Raw genomic sequence first — 18,730 nt, 5'->3', positions numbered from 1 at the left:
TGATGAAACACCCTGTGTAAAAACTAGGCACTATTACCTTAAACCTTATCATTCTGATTTTACACTAACATCTAAAATTATTGGAAAAGAGAGAAAATAGAGTGAAAACAGTATTTTCCAGTTTATTTTGTGTATTTATCATCCCTTTCTGTCTAGTCCATTTCACTGGTTTAGTGTTGGTTGGTCAGTTGCGCTTCCTCTCACTCATTCTAGCAGATGACATCAACCTTATGAAGTAGGAGAGCTCACAAATATGTCCTTCCACAGCAAATGCAAGAGGGTGTTAGTAGCAAAGCTCAAACTGAAATAGCAGGCAGACATACACGGTGGCGGCGGGGTAAAAAGAAATGAGACCCGTCATATTTAATGGTATTGCTTCTAGTACTGCCTTCTCTTCCCAGATGGAAAGAGTCTTATAAATATCAGCAGAGAAGAAAAAATCCTTTTAAAAAATAAGGATTTTTAAAGCTACGTGTGGTTTAAAGGGTACTCTATCAGAAATATGAATTATTTTTAAACTTTTTCCAGGAATCTCAAATCATTCCATAGAAGCATAATTTTCCTCTTTCTTACAAACTGAAAGTTGTAATCTCCTTTTAGACATAATGCAACAGAACTTGAGATCCATGCACAAGAAATATGTGAAATTGAACAATATAGCTATCATAATTTTGCACACCAAGTAGTTGCATATGTAAATTATCACAGAGGTATCTGAAGCTCCATTTGTTCATGCAAATGCCTTATTTGAGGTTGTGGTTGTACAAACTGTTTGCACAAGTAGGCACACAATTACACATGCATTTTTGCAGGCATAAATGGGCTTCTACATTATTAAAATGTACTCCAAAGATCTTAATATTACATATTCACTTGCTGATTTTTAACTTGACCAGCAGTTAAAAGCGATTTCAATCTTTATTAAACTTCAGAGTTTACAGCTGTTGGAAATTATACAGACACTAACTGTGCTGGATATGCAATTGCAATAATAGAGCACTATCATTTCTATAATTTCATAGTAATGTGCATGTAATATGCCCTAAGTGGGATGGAAATGATTGTGTATTCATGTTTTTTCTCCATGTTTCAACCAACATTGGAGAGACGTGTGGGTATACTGGTCCCACATACAACTCGCCAGATAATGACACAAATGTGAACTTTACTTTCTGAAAGTTTTGTTTGTGTTAAGATGCACAATTACGTGTTCTTGCACAACTAAATGGGTGTAAACAAGACCTGCGAGCCTCATACAAGTGTATTAGGTGTGCTGTTTCTTTATTTATATGACTTTGTGTTTTTTTCCCTTTAGATTAAAATATGTAAAGGTCTCATTACGGTAATTGACAAAGGTAAGAGTGACACCTCGAGCAGGCTACAGCACTGGCATCACTTGATTTACTAACTGGCTTCCTTCTTTATATTGCTAATTTAAAGCTGAAACAACACTTGCTTTGTGTGGGGGTCTCTCTTTCTCTTGCAGTCCCTTCAGGCCAGGTCTCTCTCTCTCTCTCTTTCCCCAAACCATGAGTTCTATGCTGTATGCAGGAAAAGAGCGACCCTGACTATGCCCACCTCTGAGTAGCTGCTCTGAGGGCTGGGCTGCCTGGCATCCCCCTGCATGTCTGAGAAGCACGTACTTTTCTTTCTTTCTTTCTTTTTCTTTCATTCTCTTTCTTCTGCTCCTGTTTGCTGCAGGCAGAATCTGACACCAACACCTGCCATAGTGGAAAATGTCTTTGTTGCTTTGCACTTTTGTTTGAATTGCTGCAGGGGAGCCAATGGGAGTTAAGTCCATTTACTTTTTTGTTGGCTAAGCACCATGGAATAGGATCTTGAGATGGGGCCGATAAGGAGCGGCACGTGCTGTGCTGGCCCTTTGAGTTAGCTCAGCTTAATAAGGGCCTCCCTTTCTGGGGAGGGCAGATTGCTGAACTTGGGCCTCTGAATGGAACAGCTGGGGGAGGAAAAGAAGACAAAAGAGGGGAAACACAGAGTGCCCTGAACCTGACGATTGGGGGTGTGGTTTAGGACCCGGAGAGCAGGCCGGCCGGCCACACGCCAGGTGTGACCTTTGCAGGCTCCTCCGTTCTGCTTGTTTGTCTGGGCAATTTCCAATGCGCTGATCGGATGGAAGGAAGCAGCCTGACAGCAGCATGCTGGCTGGATATGCTCAGTGGTAGGCTGGGCTTAGGCAAAGAGTGCTTGAAGCACTGAATTAACTCCTTCAATCCTGATTCACGAATGCAACTCTGAGAGCCTTTAAAAAATAACCTGTCAAAATAGAAGCTTGGTGGACTGATGAATGGGCTTAGAATATTCTTTGGTAGGAGTGTGTTTGAATTGTGTATGTTAGAAGGCAAAAACAGAGGCAATTGTAAATCATAATCTCAGACACTAACGTTCATTATTTAATGATAGACTTTACCCCACCACTTTTATAATTGCTTTAAGGAGTTATAAATATTGTGCAGCCTGTTCCTCCCCAAATCACATTTTTAGAATATAGATTGAGATAAATCTCCTTTGGGCTGTTAGAAAATCTTTAAATCGCTCACAAACATTGTAACTTTATATAAATGTATTGTGTATTTTCTCTCTGTGTGTATTGTCCTGTTTCCTTTCACTAAAGTGGCACTTAGTTACATGGGCTAGAGTATGTTAGCTGAATACGGTTCCAGACTTCCATTGCAAGAAGGCCAAGTAATTTGAGTTTGTGCCAGACAGCTTGCAAGTGGAATTATAATATTTGTATGAAAGCCTTTATCTTTTGTGGTTATTACTTGCTCATTCTGCAGCTGCTGTCTCCCTATCAATCAAGACAGTTTAAAGGGAACTTCAAGGTTGATTGCATAGTTAAGGACTCGCCAGAAGAAAGTTTTGACTGATGGAATGTACAAACTGTAAAGGCTAATGGAATGCTGGGGATGATTCTAAATGCTTAGGTGTGGCTGTTCCTTCTTACACACTGTTTGAACTGCACTGCTTTTCTATGCGCAGGAGCTGTATTGTTGAGAGCCTGCATGAATATTGCTTGAGCTTGCCCGTTCAGTGAAAATTGTATTATTTTGACCATCTGCCATTCTGCTTAGCTGCAGGAATGTAAAATACAGCACCTCCCTCTTCCCTCCTCCTCCTCCTCCTCCTCCTCCTCCTCCCTGCTTTCTTTCTTAGAGAAAACACAGCAATTTTCCAGTTCTAAGCCCAAACTAATAGGCCCACATTTTTCATAGACAGTGTCTTTGCATATTAAATCACATTTTTCATTTATTTGGAAGTGCTTTTTTCTGCTCCAAACAGTTGACTTAAAATATAAAACTGGTAAGTAAAAGTATAATTTGAAATGTGAGTACAAGGTTTGTTAAGTAGTATAAGATTTTCAAATGAACAGTAAGGTTTTCAGATTGACAGGAACTAAATCATCCTTTCTTTTGTTTTTTCATGTGCTACTATGATATTTACTAATGTAGTTGCATTTAATGATTACAAGTTTCACCCTTGTAATGAGTGCTTTGTTTTAAACCTTGTAATAAGGAAATGAACAATTGAATTTCCAGACTTTGTTTCTGAGAAGTAAGATTAATGCAGACATCTAGCTCACAGTGGTACAGCTGAATTTCAAGAAGCATTCAGAAGATAAACCAGGATTGCTTGCAGCTACCCCAGTAGGAGTTGCTTTTTGTGTAATTGATTTGTGAGAATGTCTCCTAAACTTACACTTTTATGAAATATATTTTCTGTAAAACATCTTAAGCCCTTCAGGGAGGAGCTAAAGCTATAGTCTTGGTTAGAATGCCAGCTGCAAACATTAGAATGGGTCCCTTCTGTCAGGCATTAGGAAAGAAGGATTCAAATGAAAATGCTTTAGAAACATACTGGGCTAGCTTCACCCTTGTGCTGCGGCTACTTTCCACTGCTCCAGCAAAGCGAAACACCCATTAGATGGGGTTTACAGCTCCTTTATGCATCCGTAGCATGTGGGGGCTCTGGCTCATTGGCTTTATGGTCAGTACAAGAAGGGAAAGGAAGAGGTAGTTTAGTGGCCCTAAGCATCAGGTTTAAAATACCTAGAAGCACATGTTCAAATCCCAGCAGAATCAACTGAGTCCTTTGTCCTTCGAAAGCAAATGGAATCTTTCAGTTAAAACCTTTCTAATTGATGTCCTGTCTTCTTTTCTTGGACATGAAAGATTTCCTGGCAATTTTCATGAGGGCACAATTTACTTCATGGTTTTTCAGTCAATTATTCCCACTGTTGTGTAGCATGCTATTCAACCAGTTGGTTGCCATCTTCCACTGCAAATATAATTCAGAAGTGGATGCATTTCAATGGCAGTGTTTGTGCACAGTATCTGCAGGGTTTGGGGACTGCTCAGTGTACAAGGTGCTATAAATATGTAAAGCATTATCTTAACACAAGTACGGTACATTAAATCTAGGTACAGGAGTGATCTGAAAATATAGTATATTGATACGTTAGAGATATGTTTACATTGTAAAATGTTGCTCTAGATCTGAAGTTTGTGAAAGTTCAGCCCTTTATAGACATAGAAGCCAACTGTGAAATGTAGATCTAGATTTGAGTTTGAATTCTGAATCTTCCTTCTCCCTCCCAAAAGGTTTGGAGGTGTTTGGATATGGGGCTTTGCTTCAATCCCATCTCTAATAAAAATATTTATATTGAAGATTTAAAGGGAGAGCTATACCATTGTTTAAAAATATTGCACCAAGAGAGAGCTGATGAAATGGCATTCGCGCTTACAGAAGTATCCTGGGACAAGTCAAAACGACAGTAGCAACAACAGAGCTGTGTTGCAGCATGCATTTTTGTATTCCTCAGAGCATGATTATAATTGCACTGGGGAAAGACGAGAGTTGCACACATGCTTTAATTTTATTCATTTACTTTTGAATTTAATAGCTGTGTCCTCATCTGTTCTCATTCACACAAGCCATTTAGTCCTGACCTCTAGTTGTAATCACCTTTTGGGAATAAATGAGTTGTAACTTAAATGTGTAAAATAAGTGTGTAAATACATATGGAGTATAAGACAGCCAACTGGGATTTGCTAAGCTTTGCATAAAGTTCTTAAATAGCCTTCTTGCCTAAAACAGAAATTATGGTGATTTCATTTACTGCTTTCTTGTTTAAAAAAAATGTTGCTTTTTTTTTCTCTTCAGCATCAGCAATTAAGGCACATCACTGGTGTAGTTTGAACAGAAATATTAATACTACGCAAGCTATTGTTCAGTCCTCAGAAACAGAGAAATGAAATACCATAGAGCCATTCGGGGAAACACAACCAAGATAACACTTTAATCCTACATTTGCAAGAGGGAGATTTAAACTAAGATTGTACCTTTAAGCACCAACCTAGAAGTAGCCCCCGGGGACACTTACTCAGAAACATCCCTCTGAGCCACAGTTCCTTCCCTGGTTCCTCCTTGCTTTAGGGGGGCAGTAGTAATTTACAGCACCCTCTGTGCCAGCTCACCTGAATTGGCCAGCACTTTGAGAGAATGGAGCCAAGACGCTACCCACTCCTCCACCCCTCCTCCCACACCTGCTGTGAGGTGGCACAGACAGCATTTGCTCATTTCTGCACTCTGTCTCAACCCATGGTGGATACCTCAGAGCGATGTGAACAAGGTTCATACTCTCCTGCATGGGCACTTAGTGCATGTCACAACTTAGCCCTTTGTCATTTGCTCTAGAAGCGGCCAATGCTAGCCTCCTTACCATGTACTGAAAAGCTCATTCTTCTGGACCCTTAGGTTCATTGGAACAAGCACCTCCCTAAAGCATCTCCTCTCCACTTAATTGTGTTTCTTTTTTGTATCTTATAAAGTCATTGGATACATTCTATTTTTTTAATAATAATTTTTATTTTCTTTGCCCACTTGCTTTTCAAGGCAGTCTCACTACGAGCGCAAGTGCTGATCTTACTATAACCACGGGAATGCAGTTAGCAGAGCAGACCTCTCCAACACTACCCCATGCCACGAAAAACAAAGCCTCTGCAAAACTTCGTCGCTCTGCTAGTGCACTCAGCAAATCTTCAAATTAAAGCGCTTTGGAAAGGAAAGTCCGTTCAATGGAATTTGGAAAAAAATCAGAATATATTAAAATCTTTTACTATATCAAAAGAACATTACTACATGCTTTGGATGAGCACATAAGGGAAATAGTTTTTGCTATAAAGTTACATACTTACGTTGTAAAACTTAAATCATTGATGGACAGATATCACTTGATTTACTCATCATGCATTATACTTGATTATTGTTGTCATCGAAATAACTATGTCAAAACTGAATCTTTTTCAGCATGGAAGGCATTTAACTAAGGTGGGGTAACTCACTTATTGACAGAGGTCACAGGAAGAGGTTGCAAAGCAAATATTGAAACCAATTATTTAATTTACTTGCATTGTGTTGATTGTTTTCTCATTCCAATTATAGTTTAACACTGTGTCTGTTAGAAAATGTTGTCTAAATGGAAAACAAGTTTTCATTTAATTTAAATATAAAATGGACTTTTTCTCTTAAATATGGGTGAATGCTTGGGTGCTTTTCATTATGTTATCAATTCCTTTTCTGTTTTGAATTGATACCCCCCAGTAGAGACTTTGTGCATAAAAAAACCCCAGAAGTATCAAATAGCTGGTTTAGGTAATTTGTTTGTAATCTAGGTAAGTGCTGCCAATTGCATAAATCACCAAGACCTGGACTGAAGTCACTTAGTCCTTTTACTCAAGGGTGCATGTCACCATACATTTAGTATAATCCTGGAGCTGAGCTTGCTCTGATCCTTGCAGGATTGGGCCCTTTGTGGGATGCTGCATACTAACATACAGAGAGCAGAATTAAGACCCCCTGCATTCTGTCGCTCAGTGTTTGTTATAACCATCACATGCCAATGCTGCTGTACTTAAGGTTTTGCAGTTTGGGCATTATTTGTATCAACAAATATTCATACTTATGCCATAAAATGTAAAACAGGTTAGATGTTAACATAATTTGGTTCAAACCATTTAGTTTATAGCTGTCCAAATGTATTTTATGATAGTGCTGCAAAAGAAGATTTCTATCTTTAGATACAGTATAGGGTCATTTTGTCATATCAAATGTTGCATGTGATTAATGCATAATGTGAGCTAATCACCTTTTCTCTGTGTGGAAAAATAAAATGACCAGTGATTTGATTTAGAAGAGCAAATGTGCACATCTGTAATAACTGCTTCTTACCCAGATTTCTAAAACTTGGAACCAGTACACATCCCTTGGTACCCACACTGCTACAGCACATCAACAGGGCAATAATCTGCAAATTGAAGTATCCCTAATTAGTCCTAGATATTGTAAGAACCCTCTAAAGACACATTACATAGAGTTCTTTTGGTGAGTTGCGTATTGTGCAAATGTTTTGGAATGAACAGACAATTTGAGAAATTAAGGGCAATGTTCATTATTTTTAGAAACTTAATTATTACCATAAAACCAAGGAAAATAAGAGACATATACTTTAACCACTTAAACACTTAATAGAAGGTAGGAAATTCAGGCTGAAATTCTGTCAGACATTCTTTGTATTGCAACGTCTTTGAACAGACGTTGATTTTCCATGTGATGATGCTGTAATACCTAGGAACAACAGGGTATGAAAGGTGTTTAGTTTCAAAACTGAATTTCCTGACTCTTTTTTTAATTTGTTGGAAGGACAGGGAGTAGTCATCAGATCTAATATGTTACCTTCACTACCTGATTTTTGAGTTTTGTATCATACCCCTGTAACCTTCCTGTCTTCCTCAGGTTAACACAGTCTCTGTTTTGTGGGTGTTTAAGATGGCTGCTTACCTGAAAACATAATGTGACTTCTTACCTTAATTGAAGGGAAGCTACTTTAAGGGAAGCTAAATGCACCAGTGCATAGCCATTTTTTGTTGTTGTTGTTGTTGTCTATGTATACATTAAGTGAATGTTTATTTTCACATTGACAATGATCTGTGGTTTAGTCTCTGTAAATAATTAATACTATTTGATAAATCTTTATAGTAATAAGTTATAGACTGGCATTTTGTTATTGACTTTATGTATTAGTTTATTTGGTTCTAATGGTAGCCAATTTATCAGGAAAAATTAAAATGGGATGCACTCATTATCCAGAGCATAAATTGGAAATTGTTGCTTCTGATGCTAGTACATAGTCTGCACTAGCTAGCATTTACAGTATACAGGTAAATTCAGTCAGCCCCCTGGCACAAAGCATAATTGAATTGCTTACATTGCTGACTGCCATTTGTCTCTTCAAATCTCATTCTTTGCGTCTTTCTGATTGTCTCTCTATTAAGTAAGTTAGAAAAAATGTGTATTGCATTATCTAATGTTTTCATTTTAATAATTGTTGGGTAAGGAGGCCATGACTGTGCTTAGTTACCCAATAAAATGTATGTCAAATTCATAACATGTGGACTAGATCATGGGGCTTTTTTTTAAATAAAACAATCTTTCTTTCTAAAAGGACACCAACCTCTAATGCAGGAGAGAATGAAAGTGCAGAATTATTATTTCCCTGCTATAAAAATACTTTTAAAAAAAGAAAAATTAGAATATGAGGGTTTTGGTAGTATAAAACAAACAAGTACCACCTTTTCTTAACTCCTCAGAAGTCAATTAAATCTCAGTTCACAGTGTAATTCTGATTTAAAAAGATGTTACATGTAAAATATGTATCTTTGTGGTATATATAGCTACTCAGGTCCTTTGTTTAGATGCCAAGTTAAAACATGATACATTGATCCTATGGGACTGATTTATTGATATTAATTCCAATAATAAATGTAGATTTTAATATTATGGATGGATTAGAGTGGCATTTGCTTACCAACACCATTTTTGAGAACAGAGCTATTGGCCATAATTAAGACTTGGTATAAATATATGCAGTTCTTATGGCAAACACTGGACAATTTCATTAGTGACTTCCATGAGGAGGTAAGTTACTATCCAGTGTGAGTGGTGAAGCAATGTAACTGACACTGATCTGGCATTTGTGTAACTGAAGCTGAGCAGCTGTATAGCTGAAAGAATTGCTAACATGAGGCTATGAAATAGGATGTGGTGGGCAAGATTGGATACCTGCTAAGTACCAAAAAGTTATACCTTTTTTTCTGTTCCTTGTACACCGCTCTTAAGCCACTGCTGAATTTGGCCTGTTGTAGGCATCAATCAGACATGTACACTGCTAATCCACAAAAGTACAGGGGACCAGACTATTCCATCACATGCAGGTCCTTGTGAAGTCACCTACAGCGTTCTTAGACTTTTTTTCAAAGTGCGTTGTACTTTATGAATGAGCAGGTGGAAGTTTTGGGGGTTTTTTTAGCTTTATCAGTGAAAACTATTCAGCTATCCAGCAACACACTTGCCTGGCTCAAGTGCCATTTGGTATAATTAAAAAACAACAACTAGATTCAATTTAACCTAAGGACAGTTCACTTCTGGCCCCTCACCATTTGGGGTTTCCTAGAAATTTGAAAAGTATTGTTACAAATACACTCATTTCAATGTTAAAGAGAAATCTCCAGAACATCTTCAGTACATGAGAGAAACTCCAATTAACCCTTTCATGTAGTGACTAGTGGATGAATCACAATGACAATAATCCCAGTGTCTAAAAATAGTTGGTAAAACTTTGGGGTGGGAGATCATTTTCTTAAAGTCATGGTACTAAAGCCATGTCTCCACTTACCAGAGGATCAATGCTATGGCAATCGATCTTCCAGGGTTTGATTTAATGGGTCTAGTAATGGCCCGAATGTTGAGAACACCTCCGTTGGCACCAGTACTCCTTACCATTGACCTCCTGCTGTGGGGCCACCCCAGAAAATCGGTGCAAAGTACGTTGACTCCAGCTATGCAATTCACATAGCTAAAGTTGTATATCTTGCATTGATTTTCTCTGCCACTATAAACCGGGCCTAAAAGACACTTTATGTTTGTGTTGGACCAAACTCTACAATAGCTGTTGCTGAAAAAGCTCTCCCACTCCAGTTCTCTTGATTGTATGCTTCATAGTACCCTTAACTGGGAAAAAAATTACTCCAGAAATATGTGCTGATGTGATGCAAGATATCTTATTGCCATAGTGCAACTCCACATGTCATTTGGCAAAGGTGCTGTAGTGGATAGATCTTTACTCTTCAGTTGCCAGTAAGATCATTTACAAGAACATGATGTCCAGGAACTTTTATTCACCTAGAAGCACCACCTTGTGGGTTGGGTAGATACCTTACCCAAAGTGTAAAGAGTAGTCATATAGTGCAAGTGAATTATGCATAAATAATAGGGATGGTAATGAGTGATGCTTATTGGGTAATGGTTACCCATTTTCGGGAGAAGCCCCCTGCATGTGGCCCAATGTGGGCGGAGAACTGCTCCGGCCCCATCAGGCCCCCAGCACATGGGGCTGCTACTTCCAGTCCTGTGCTGGAACGGAAGCAGCTGCGCTGAAGGGCCGTCCTGCCCATTTAATCCATGAACAGTTAAATGTAACATTTAAATGGTTAACTAATTAAGTAGGGTTTTACATCCCTAAAGCGTAATATTTCTTTTGTATATGGTTGTATCCTAACAACGAAAGGAGCAATTGTATCTTTAGAGAAACTCAGAAACTTCCCTTCAGAATAAATGTACTGCATTCTTCATAGTGAAGAGGCAATTTTGTATCCTGTGTACTAGTAAAGTAGGAAGATGGGAAATCTTTTAAAAATGCATCCTGGAACCAGTAAGATGCCACATTTTAATGTCTCTGCTGATTAGGAAGGGCATCTATTTTCCTAGCACACACGGTTACATGGATATTTCCACAACAATGGGTTTTGTTTTTATCACAAGTTATAAAATCATGGCTCCTGTGGCTTTTGCTAGAAACAGATCCTGGAAAAGCCTCACTCTTTTATATATTCTCATAGTGGAATGATCTGTAATGTCCAGTATACGAAACTGTGCAGAAGCAGAGAGGAAGTGGAAATGGCTGGGCAATGTAATTTTCTTGTTGTTGGACATACCATACAATCTTCTCAGTTCATCATCCTCTCCGAAGTCAAACACTGGACTTCCATAAAATAAACTGACCCCTCTGAGACTAGATTCCAAGAGGTCACCAACCACCTCACTAAATCCTTTCCTGCTCTCAAGTGCAGGGGCCAAGAATTAATCCCATTCCAGAGCATAAGTCACTGCTCCCAGCTCATGCTGGCAGCAATACTAATGCCTCAGAAGGGTGCATGGTAAGAGCATCTACCATCCCGCCCGGCATGGCACAGAGCACAGTGCCTTCAAACAGAGCGGCAATGAGTCGCTGCAGCATGTGCTTTCCCAGAGCCCCACTTGAATTTCCTTTGGGGTTCATATTATGATGGAACCTCTCAGCTCCCCAGTGTGGCTAACGGCTTAAGCACAGTCTGGCCCTTAAAAAGCTTTGAAATGTTATCAAATCTGTATTTGTATGTTCAGTTTGGGATTGAATGAAACTGTGAAATGGAGGGACAAGCTCAGTGCACACCCATTATGTAATCCTATGCACAAATGGATGCATTCAGACATCCTGAGATTGTTCAGAAACAATGTCACAGATTACTTAACTTTTTGGGAACTGCCTCATTAGAAGCTGTTTAATGTGTGTCCTAGGATGATTTTTGAGAGACAGTGGGAAAAGCCCTATTGGTGAGTTTCACTAGACAGGAGAATTACAACTTTTGCTCTTTAGAACTTGATTCAAAAAGTTGGTTTGTTTTGGGTCATGCAACTCACACAAGAAAAGTCAGAGTCATCCCTTATGTAACTGTATTAAAGTCAAAGTAGATATCCCAGAGATGAATTCAACCAGTCTGATTTTATAAGACTTTATGGGAGCAAGGCATATTCACTAGGAATACAGAGTTTGATTCTTATCGGCTAATAACGTATGACATAATGCAGTCTGCTCCCAAACAAATGAAAAGGGCTGCAATTAGCAAAGCCTTTCTCCCCTTTTCGACAAATCTTTATAACTCTTGGACTGTTTCTATATGAAATGTTCAACAAGGCTCCTAGCCATCCATATGTCAGAGAGATTTGCCTGAGTGAGGAGTTCCAAACTGAGCCCAGATGGGGATACTCAAGGTAATCAAGCTGATTCTTCATTGGAATGCCACATCTTTTATTCGCACAGATGGCTGTGTCCTTGATGCACATAGGCAATTCAGACTGAAATTTGCTCCTTTTTCTATTTTTTTCCCCTCGCTGTCAGGAAGCCTCACCTCCTCCAAAGGAGCTTTGACTACTGAACTTAGAGTCAGCGCAGCCACCCGCATCCTTTCTCTGGATCTTATTTAGGAGCATTCATTGCAGCACTCAGCCGCCAGTAGCAAGCACATTTGATCAATATTTTCAAAGAAATGGCTCTTTGGATAAGTGCAGAAGTGGTGCCCTCATGAGAGCATTCTCACTGTATTGAATGTGGCAAGCATTCTCAGCCGTAGCCTCTGGCAAGGTTGAACCAGCAGAGGCTATGCAACAGTGGCATTATCTTCAGCCTCCTTTGAAGGGGTTTTTGCAGTATTTTGCTGATAATAATTACAGACCATTACCACCCCCCAAAGACATTATTTATGTACCGTTCATTGTACACAATGCTCAGTGAGAGTTCCTCCTGTTCTAAGCCTCAGAATGTCTTTAACATACAGAAAGGAAGGCGGTCAGTTCTATATATGGGCATTTGTTGGTGGGAAAAGGGAGTCCCACCATATCTATTTTAGAGAGATGAGGGAGTGACAGAGATGTCTCCTAAATAGCCTTTGGGTGAACTTTTGATACTGAAATGAAAGTTAATCCTACATAGCAGAAGATGCATTCTGAAGACATTGTGTTTGTAAATTGATTAGTGTGATCTGAAAGTTTAATTAGCTGGAGCTGCCAAGAGTGAGTTATAAGTGTTCTGTTTGTGTTGTACTAAAGTGTTAGCAAAATCTTATAACTTCATTTTATGGTTAAAAATTTTGGCAGCCAGAAACTCCCATTCAAGTCAATAAGAATGAAAATCTGCCCACTGATTTAGGGTCCTAAATATGGATATATGTGACTGATTTCCAGCCCCCAGCTTTGAAGTTTGTCTTGGAAAATAACAGTTTGATGATTATTTGCGGCATGGCAAGCAATTGGGAATCTAACAATGGTGGGCAAGCAGAGCCAACTACCAGAACCCAGTTTCCAAGGGCAATCAGAAAAGGGTTAAAATAATTGAAAGATACACCAGAATTGAAAGACTGCATAAAACTTTTGTTTTCCCTCACTGGTGGAAATTAAGGCCCTGATGCAGTGCACATGTGTGTTTGCAAGATGAGGGATTTAATCTGTAAAATAGTTTGATACACATTAAGAAACTGGGAAAATTTTCAAAGGACAGTTAGTTAACCACCTCCTCTGGCGAGTCTATGGAATTTGGACACCTAAGTTATCTTTGTGCTTAACGAATGCATTTGAGTAGTCAAAAGACATGAACAGCTCACATCTGATTCAGTGGTGTAGCCAGAAGGGCCCACTGGGGGGGCCCTGACTTTGGGGGGGCGGGCAATGCTGGAAAGCAGGGTTATGCCCCAGCACCTCAACCCTGCTCCCCGACTGCAGTGTTGGGGAGTGGAATAAGCCCTGGTACCCTTGCTCCAGAGCCAGGCTGAGTGGGATAAGCCTGGGATGGAGCCTAGGGCAAAGCAGATAAAGCCCCAGTGCCCTGGCCTCGCTCCCCGGCTGCAGTGCCAGGCTGAGTGGGGTAGGCCCAGAGTACTGGGGAAGGGGGAGATGCCTGGAGTCATGGCCCTCACGTGGCCACACCCTTGTCTGATTTCAGATACTCTAGTGTTGTCATATATCCTAGCTAATGCACAGAGGGGAACAGTAGCTAATTCTGCAATATGAACATGAATGCAATGCTAACTAATTTACAGGACTGTAACTGTACGTTCCAATTGAAACTGCATCATTATTTGACCCATAAACAAGTGTATCCACCCATGCGATTTTCCTTTTCTTTTTCAGCAATGCAAAAATAGCAGTAAGTTTGATGCTCAGGATTAATGATCATCTAGGGTCTCTTCACTGTGCTTCAGGCATTAATTTCCCCATTTACATCCCTCCCTGATAGATGGCCCACATCATGATCCTCATTACTGAAGCAATCACCCAGATAGCGAATATCAGCACTGAGTCCTGTGATGACTATGGGCCTGATCCTCTACACCTTGCAACGAGACAGAGGGCCTGAGCGAAAGCCTATTCAAGTTGATGCCAATTCTTTCCATAGATTTCAATGGGCTCTGAATCAGGCCCATTGCACCTACAAACATGTGGCCTCCCATTGAAGTCAGTGGGGCTACTAGAGCATTAAGTGGTTCATGGGACAAGGATGAACATAAGCATTTAAACATGCGTTTGACTTGAACATTTGTGTTTCAAGGCCTGTATGATCAATGATGATGATATTAGCATAAATGTCCCTAAACAGAACTGCATACAATAGACCAGACCTCTGAAGTCTGCCAAGTAAATAGCATTGTTAAAAAGAATGTAAGTACCCACCAGATGGAGGTGTCAGACATTTTGAGATTTTTTTCTTTTGAACTAATATATAATTTACATATGAAAAACTATAGAAAAGAGCAGTAAAATGCTGGCTTAGCCTAACAGTTAAGACCGTTCTGAACTGATACTGATGTATGTTGTTAACCTACTCTGCCCTGCCTTGGTATTACAGCTAATATGTCATCAGTTACTACAGTGATCCAAACTCCTAGTGGACTTTGAGCTTTAAATTGACAAAAGCCAGGCAATCCATAAATAGAAAAGAACCTTTGCTTTGAAATAGTTTTGTGTAAATTAAGGACAAAGTCAGCTTTCTAACCTAAGAGGAAAGGTGATGTAAAATTAACACTTTTTGCACTAATCCCCTGAACTTCCCAGGGCATTGTGAAAGACATTGAATATGAGTTTGTTTTTACTAGACTATGATAGCTCCAAAGTAGTTTTCTCATTTCTAGAAATAGTAACTGATCCTTTTTTAAAAAATAACTTTAAGGCAAAGTGTGTTACCCTGGAGAGTGGCCACTTGCTGCTTAAAAAAAATCATTCAACGTGAAGTTTCATAACTGAAAGGTGCATTCTGAAAATTTTTCCAATGTTACATTTTCCCCTGTGATGTCAGGTGAGGTAAGATATTGATTATGATAATGCTGTATTCTGTAGTGGAGTTATATGGGAGATGTGGAACTCCTTTCCACATGGTTTTAGTCTTGACTGTACTGCTGAACAATAATGGACACATGAAAATCCAATCACATTGGAGTGTCTGTACATACCTTAGGCGGCACACGATCACCTGTTCAGTTATAAAAAGCAGGTCCTACAATGTCCTGTTGTGGTGCATTTGCCTGTATTTTAATATCTGTGAGATGAAATCCATGCTTGAAATGCCCTTCTTTCTGATTAACATATCAAAAGGTTTTTTATGATGCAAATCTGAAATCTTTGTTAAGCGAGTTGTGCACCCAACTAAGTTTAATTAAAATTATTTAAAACTGTAACCTGACTTTTGTGTGTGTGTAAAATTTTGAGATGCTTTAATGAAATGTGCTATATGCAGCAAGTCCAAATGTGCTATTGTAAAACACTTAAATCATAATTCTCAGTTACCCTGCTGTTCTGGCAGCATTCTGGTGCACTAAAAGGGCCTTAAAGTGAGTATGAACATAATGTACTGGTCCCTTTTGACTACAGTGGAAGCAAAGTTTTAGGATAACACTAAGCACTTCTGAAAATCACGCCCTTGGGGTTTCTTTCAAACCTGTACGTATTATATTCTAGAGAGCTGTGGTTTTCAAACTTTTTTCTCATGCCCCAGTTAAGAAAATATTCATGCCCACTATTCATCTAAGTTCCCTGTAAGCTGCACAGCTGCATGATGGTGCAGCCCTTTAACGAGCCCGGCGCAGAGGCTCAGAGCTCCTGCACAGGCAGGGAGCTCAGCTGACCAGTGGGGGGAAAGGGACCTTCTCACTGAGCAGCAGCTGCAAATGGAGCTGCATGCTTGAAAGGGAGGAGCTCCCAGAGCAGGTAAGGAGGGGAAATAAGGTGGGAATAAGTGGTTGGGGGAGGGGAAGGAGTGAGAGTGTAAAAGTAATTGGCTGGTTGAGTCAGAGGGGAGGGGAGTTTGGAGAGCTGTGTCTGTGCGAGGAGAGAGTGCAGGGCAGCGGCAGAAACCCCACTCTCCTCAAGCCTCCTAGGCTGGGAACGGGGAGGGATGGGGTTGACTGCATATAGGGTAAGTGGGGGGGGGGTGCTGGCATTGGGGTGAGGTGGAGGCAGGGGGAAGTTTGTGCTGTGTGCAGGGGAGAGGTGGGGGAGCGATGGATAATTTGTTAATGCTGTGTGTCTTGTCTAACGCCCAGCTAGATTGCTGGTTCCTGAAAGTTTGACAAGCAGGATTTTATCCCAGCCCCAAGCTGGGCCGAGGGGAGCAAATTGCAGAGAGGTAGGTGGGGGAAAAGGGGATGGGTGGGTGCTGGCATCTGTGTAGTGAGGTGGAAGCAGGGGGCAGTTTGACTGGAGTGTCCTGACTTTCTGCAGTCCTTTCTAACGGGGTTGGGGCAGAGGGGAAGCAGGCTACATGGGGTGCACAGGTGCCAGGACATTTGCATGATTACATTTCAAACAACTTTTACATAGGTGTTAATGCCTTAAGGCGAGAGAGAAAAAGATTCTTTTAACAGAATTTTGTAGAGTGTTGCAGATCCTAAAACTCTGATCTTAATGATTTTTTAAAAATTCCTATGTTACTAATGAATAGAAGGTATTGCATTACGGCAGATGGTATTGCATTAAGGCCAGATCCTTGCTATGTGTAGAGTTCTGGCTCTTCTGAGTCAGAAGTAGCAAGTACTAGGTGTGATACTAGTTGTTTTCTAGGATGAAACCTTAATTGCAAGCTCTTTGAAATATGCATCTGTCTACAAACCCTGAAGCCATGTGTTAGTTTGTTCTGGGACTTCTGCTCTTTGAGTTGGTGACACACAGAGGGTGAAAGTTTCAAATCAGGAGAACTTGTATCTGTTTTTACAGGTCTCTGTTTCACTTGTTCTTGTATGGCATGGATCCTAAACATTCCCCAAAGAAACTGTATAAGCCTTAGTGAATACCTTTTACTCTCCGTGCCAGTGTCAGTAAATATTATATTAGTACTTGCAAGAGGCACATGGCTATTTCTTGTTGACTCATAGATTTCTTTAGTTATCATTTTAAAGCATTTTAATTTTCTTTTTGTATTTGATTTCATATAAAGCAGTGTAAACATTGCTCCTTGTTAACTATCCCTTAGTTTAATATTTTCTTCCACACATATGGACTATTTGAGATTATACACACACACACACGTGCGCGCATGTGCTAAGGGGCTGCACACACACACACACACACACACACGCACGCTAGGGGGCTGCACCTCCTGCTTGCTATGCTCACCAACCCCGCTCTCAGCTGGGGAGGGCCCAGGGCTGAGGCTACCCACCCTCAGCCCTTCTTCCCCCACCACCGGGAGGGTCTGAGACTGCCCTGGCCCCAGCACTTTCCCCCGCCCCTGGTTGCTGGGGAGGGCCTGGCCCAGAGGCCAGCCCCCACCTCTTAGAGCCCCCCCCCACCCAGCCCCACCTCTTTGCCCCCTCCAGCCACTGGAAGGGTCTGAGCCAAGGCCATGTTCTCCCCACAGCTGCTGGGAATCACCCGACTGAAGCCACACTGGGCTCCACCCCCTGCCACTGGGAGGGGCTGGGCAGAGGTTCTTCTCCCCACCCCGCCACTGGGGAGGGTCGGAGGCTGTCCTGGCTCTTGCTCCCCCTGACTCCTTGTCTCTCCCACCCTGGCTCTTTGCATCCCCTGCCCCCCCCTTAGAGAAGGTGGGCTGAGAGGCAAGGTGGCACCCTGCTCTCCCCGACCATCGAGGGGTGGGGGCCTGGCTTTCCACCCAGCCTGCTAGGAGAGGCCGGACCTGAGCCGCCCTGGGCCTGGTTTTCCCTCCGGCCCGCTGGGAGGGGGTCAGGCCCAGCCTTTCCCTGGCACACTGGCAGGGGCTGGGTGTGGCTTTCCCTTCCAGTATGATGGGAGGAACCAGGCCCAGCTTTCCTCCTGGTCCACCAAGAGGGTCCATACCTGAGCCAAACCAGTCCTGGTTTTCCCTCCAGCCCACCAGGAGGAGCCAGACCCAAACTGTGTCAGACCCAGTTTTGCCCCAAGCCAGCCGGGAGGGGCCGGGCCCAAGCCTCATCGGGCCTGGTTTTCCCCCTGGCCACTGGGAAGGGGAGGTGAGAGGAGTGCCGAGCCGCAGGAGCCCCAACCCTGCACATGGGCCCTAGGAAGGGCCAGGCTGGGGGTGGGTCGGCTTGTTCCTATGGGATGCAGAGTGACATGATGACATCACTCTGTAGTCCTGCAGGAATCTTTTTATCCATGAGCTAGGTAGCGATAGGTGTAGCTCCGGATAGATTGTATAGCTAGCCGTAGATATTTAGATGTGTGTATTAGGAGTGGACATCTGCATGCTGCCTCAATATTGGTGTTGGACATTGTGACGGCGCGTTGGGGGTTCCCCGTCTCCTGCACCCCGAAATGGCACAAACAGACTGCACCAGCCAGTGGAATTGAG

At 41.4% G+C, this 18,730-nt stretch overlaps 1 protein-coding gene across 5 annotated transcripts in view; it reads left to right on the top strand.

The window, feature by feature from the left end:
• RALGAPA2 (Ral GTPase activating protein catalytic subunit alpha 2) overlaps positions 1-15,620 on the top strand; it is a 379,885-nt gene extending 364,265 nt beyond the window's left edge. For 2 of the 5 annotated variants that reach the window (XM_075925791.2, XM_075925790.2), the window contains exons 39-40: positions 1,316-1,355; positions 5,917-6,053. In XM_075925791.2, coding sequence (XP_075781906.2) covers positions 1,316-1,320 — 5 coding nt within the window. In that variant the 3' untranslated portion in view covers positions 1,321-1,355; positions 5,917-6,053. Of the gene's footprint in view, positions 1-1,315; positions 3,325-5,916 lie in introns of all 5 variants that reach the window. The other 3 variants (XM_075925792.2, XM_089777560.1, XR_012903061.2) reach the window with 2 other exon arrangements.
• Positions 15,621-18,730: the final 3,110 nt, after the last annotated feature.

Source organism: Pelodiscus sinensis, chromosome 3 (assembly GCF_052426305.1).
Source record: "Pelodiscus sinensis isolate ZL-2025 chromosome 3, ASM5242630v1, whole genome shotgun sequence".
Lineage (NCBI taxonomy): Eukaryota > Metazoa > Chordata > Testudines > Trionychidae > Pelodiscus > Pelodiscus sinensis.
The sequence above is the reverse complement of the archived record's forward strand: the minus strand, read 5'-3'. Positions and strand labels throughout refer to the sequence as shown.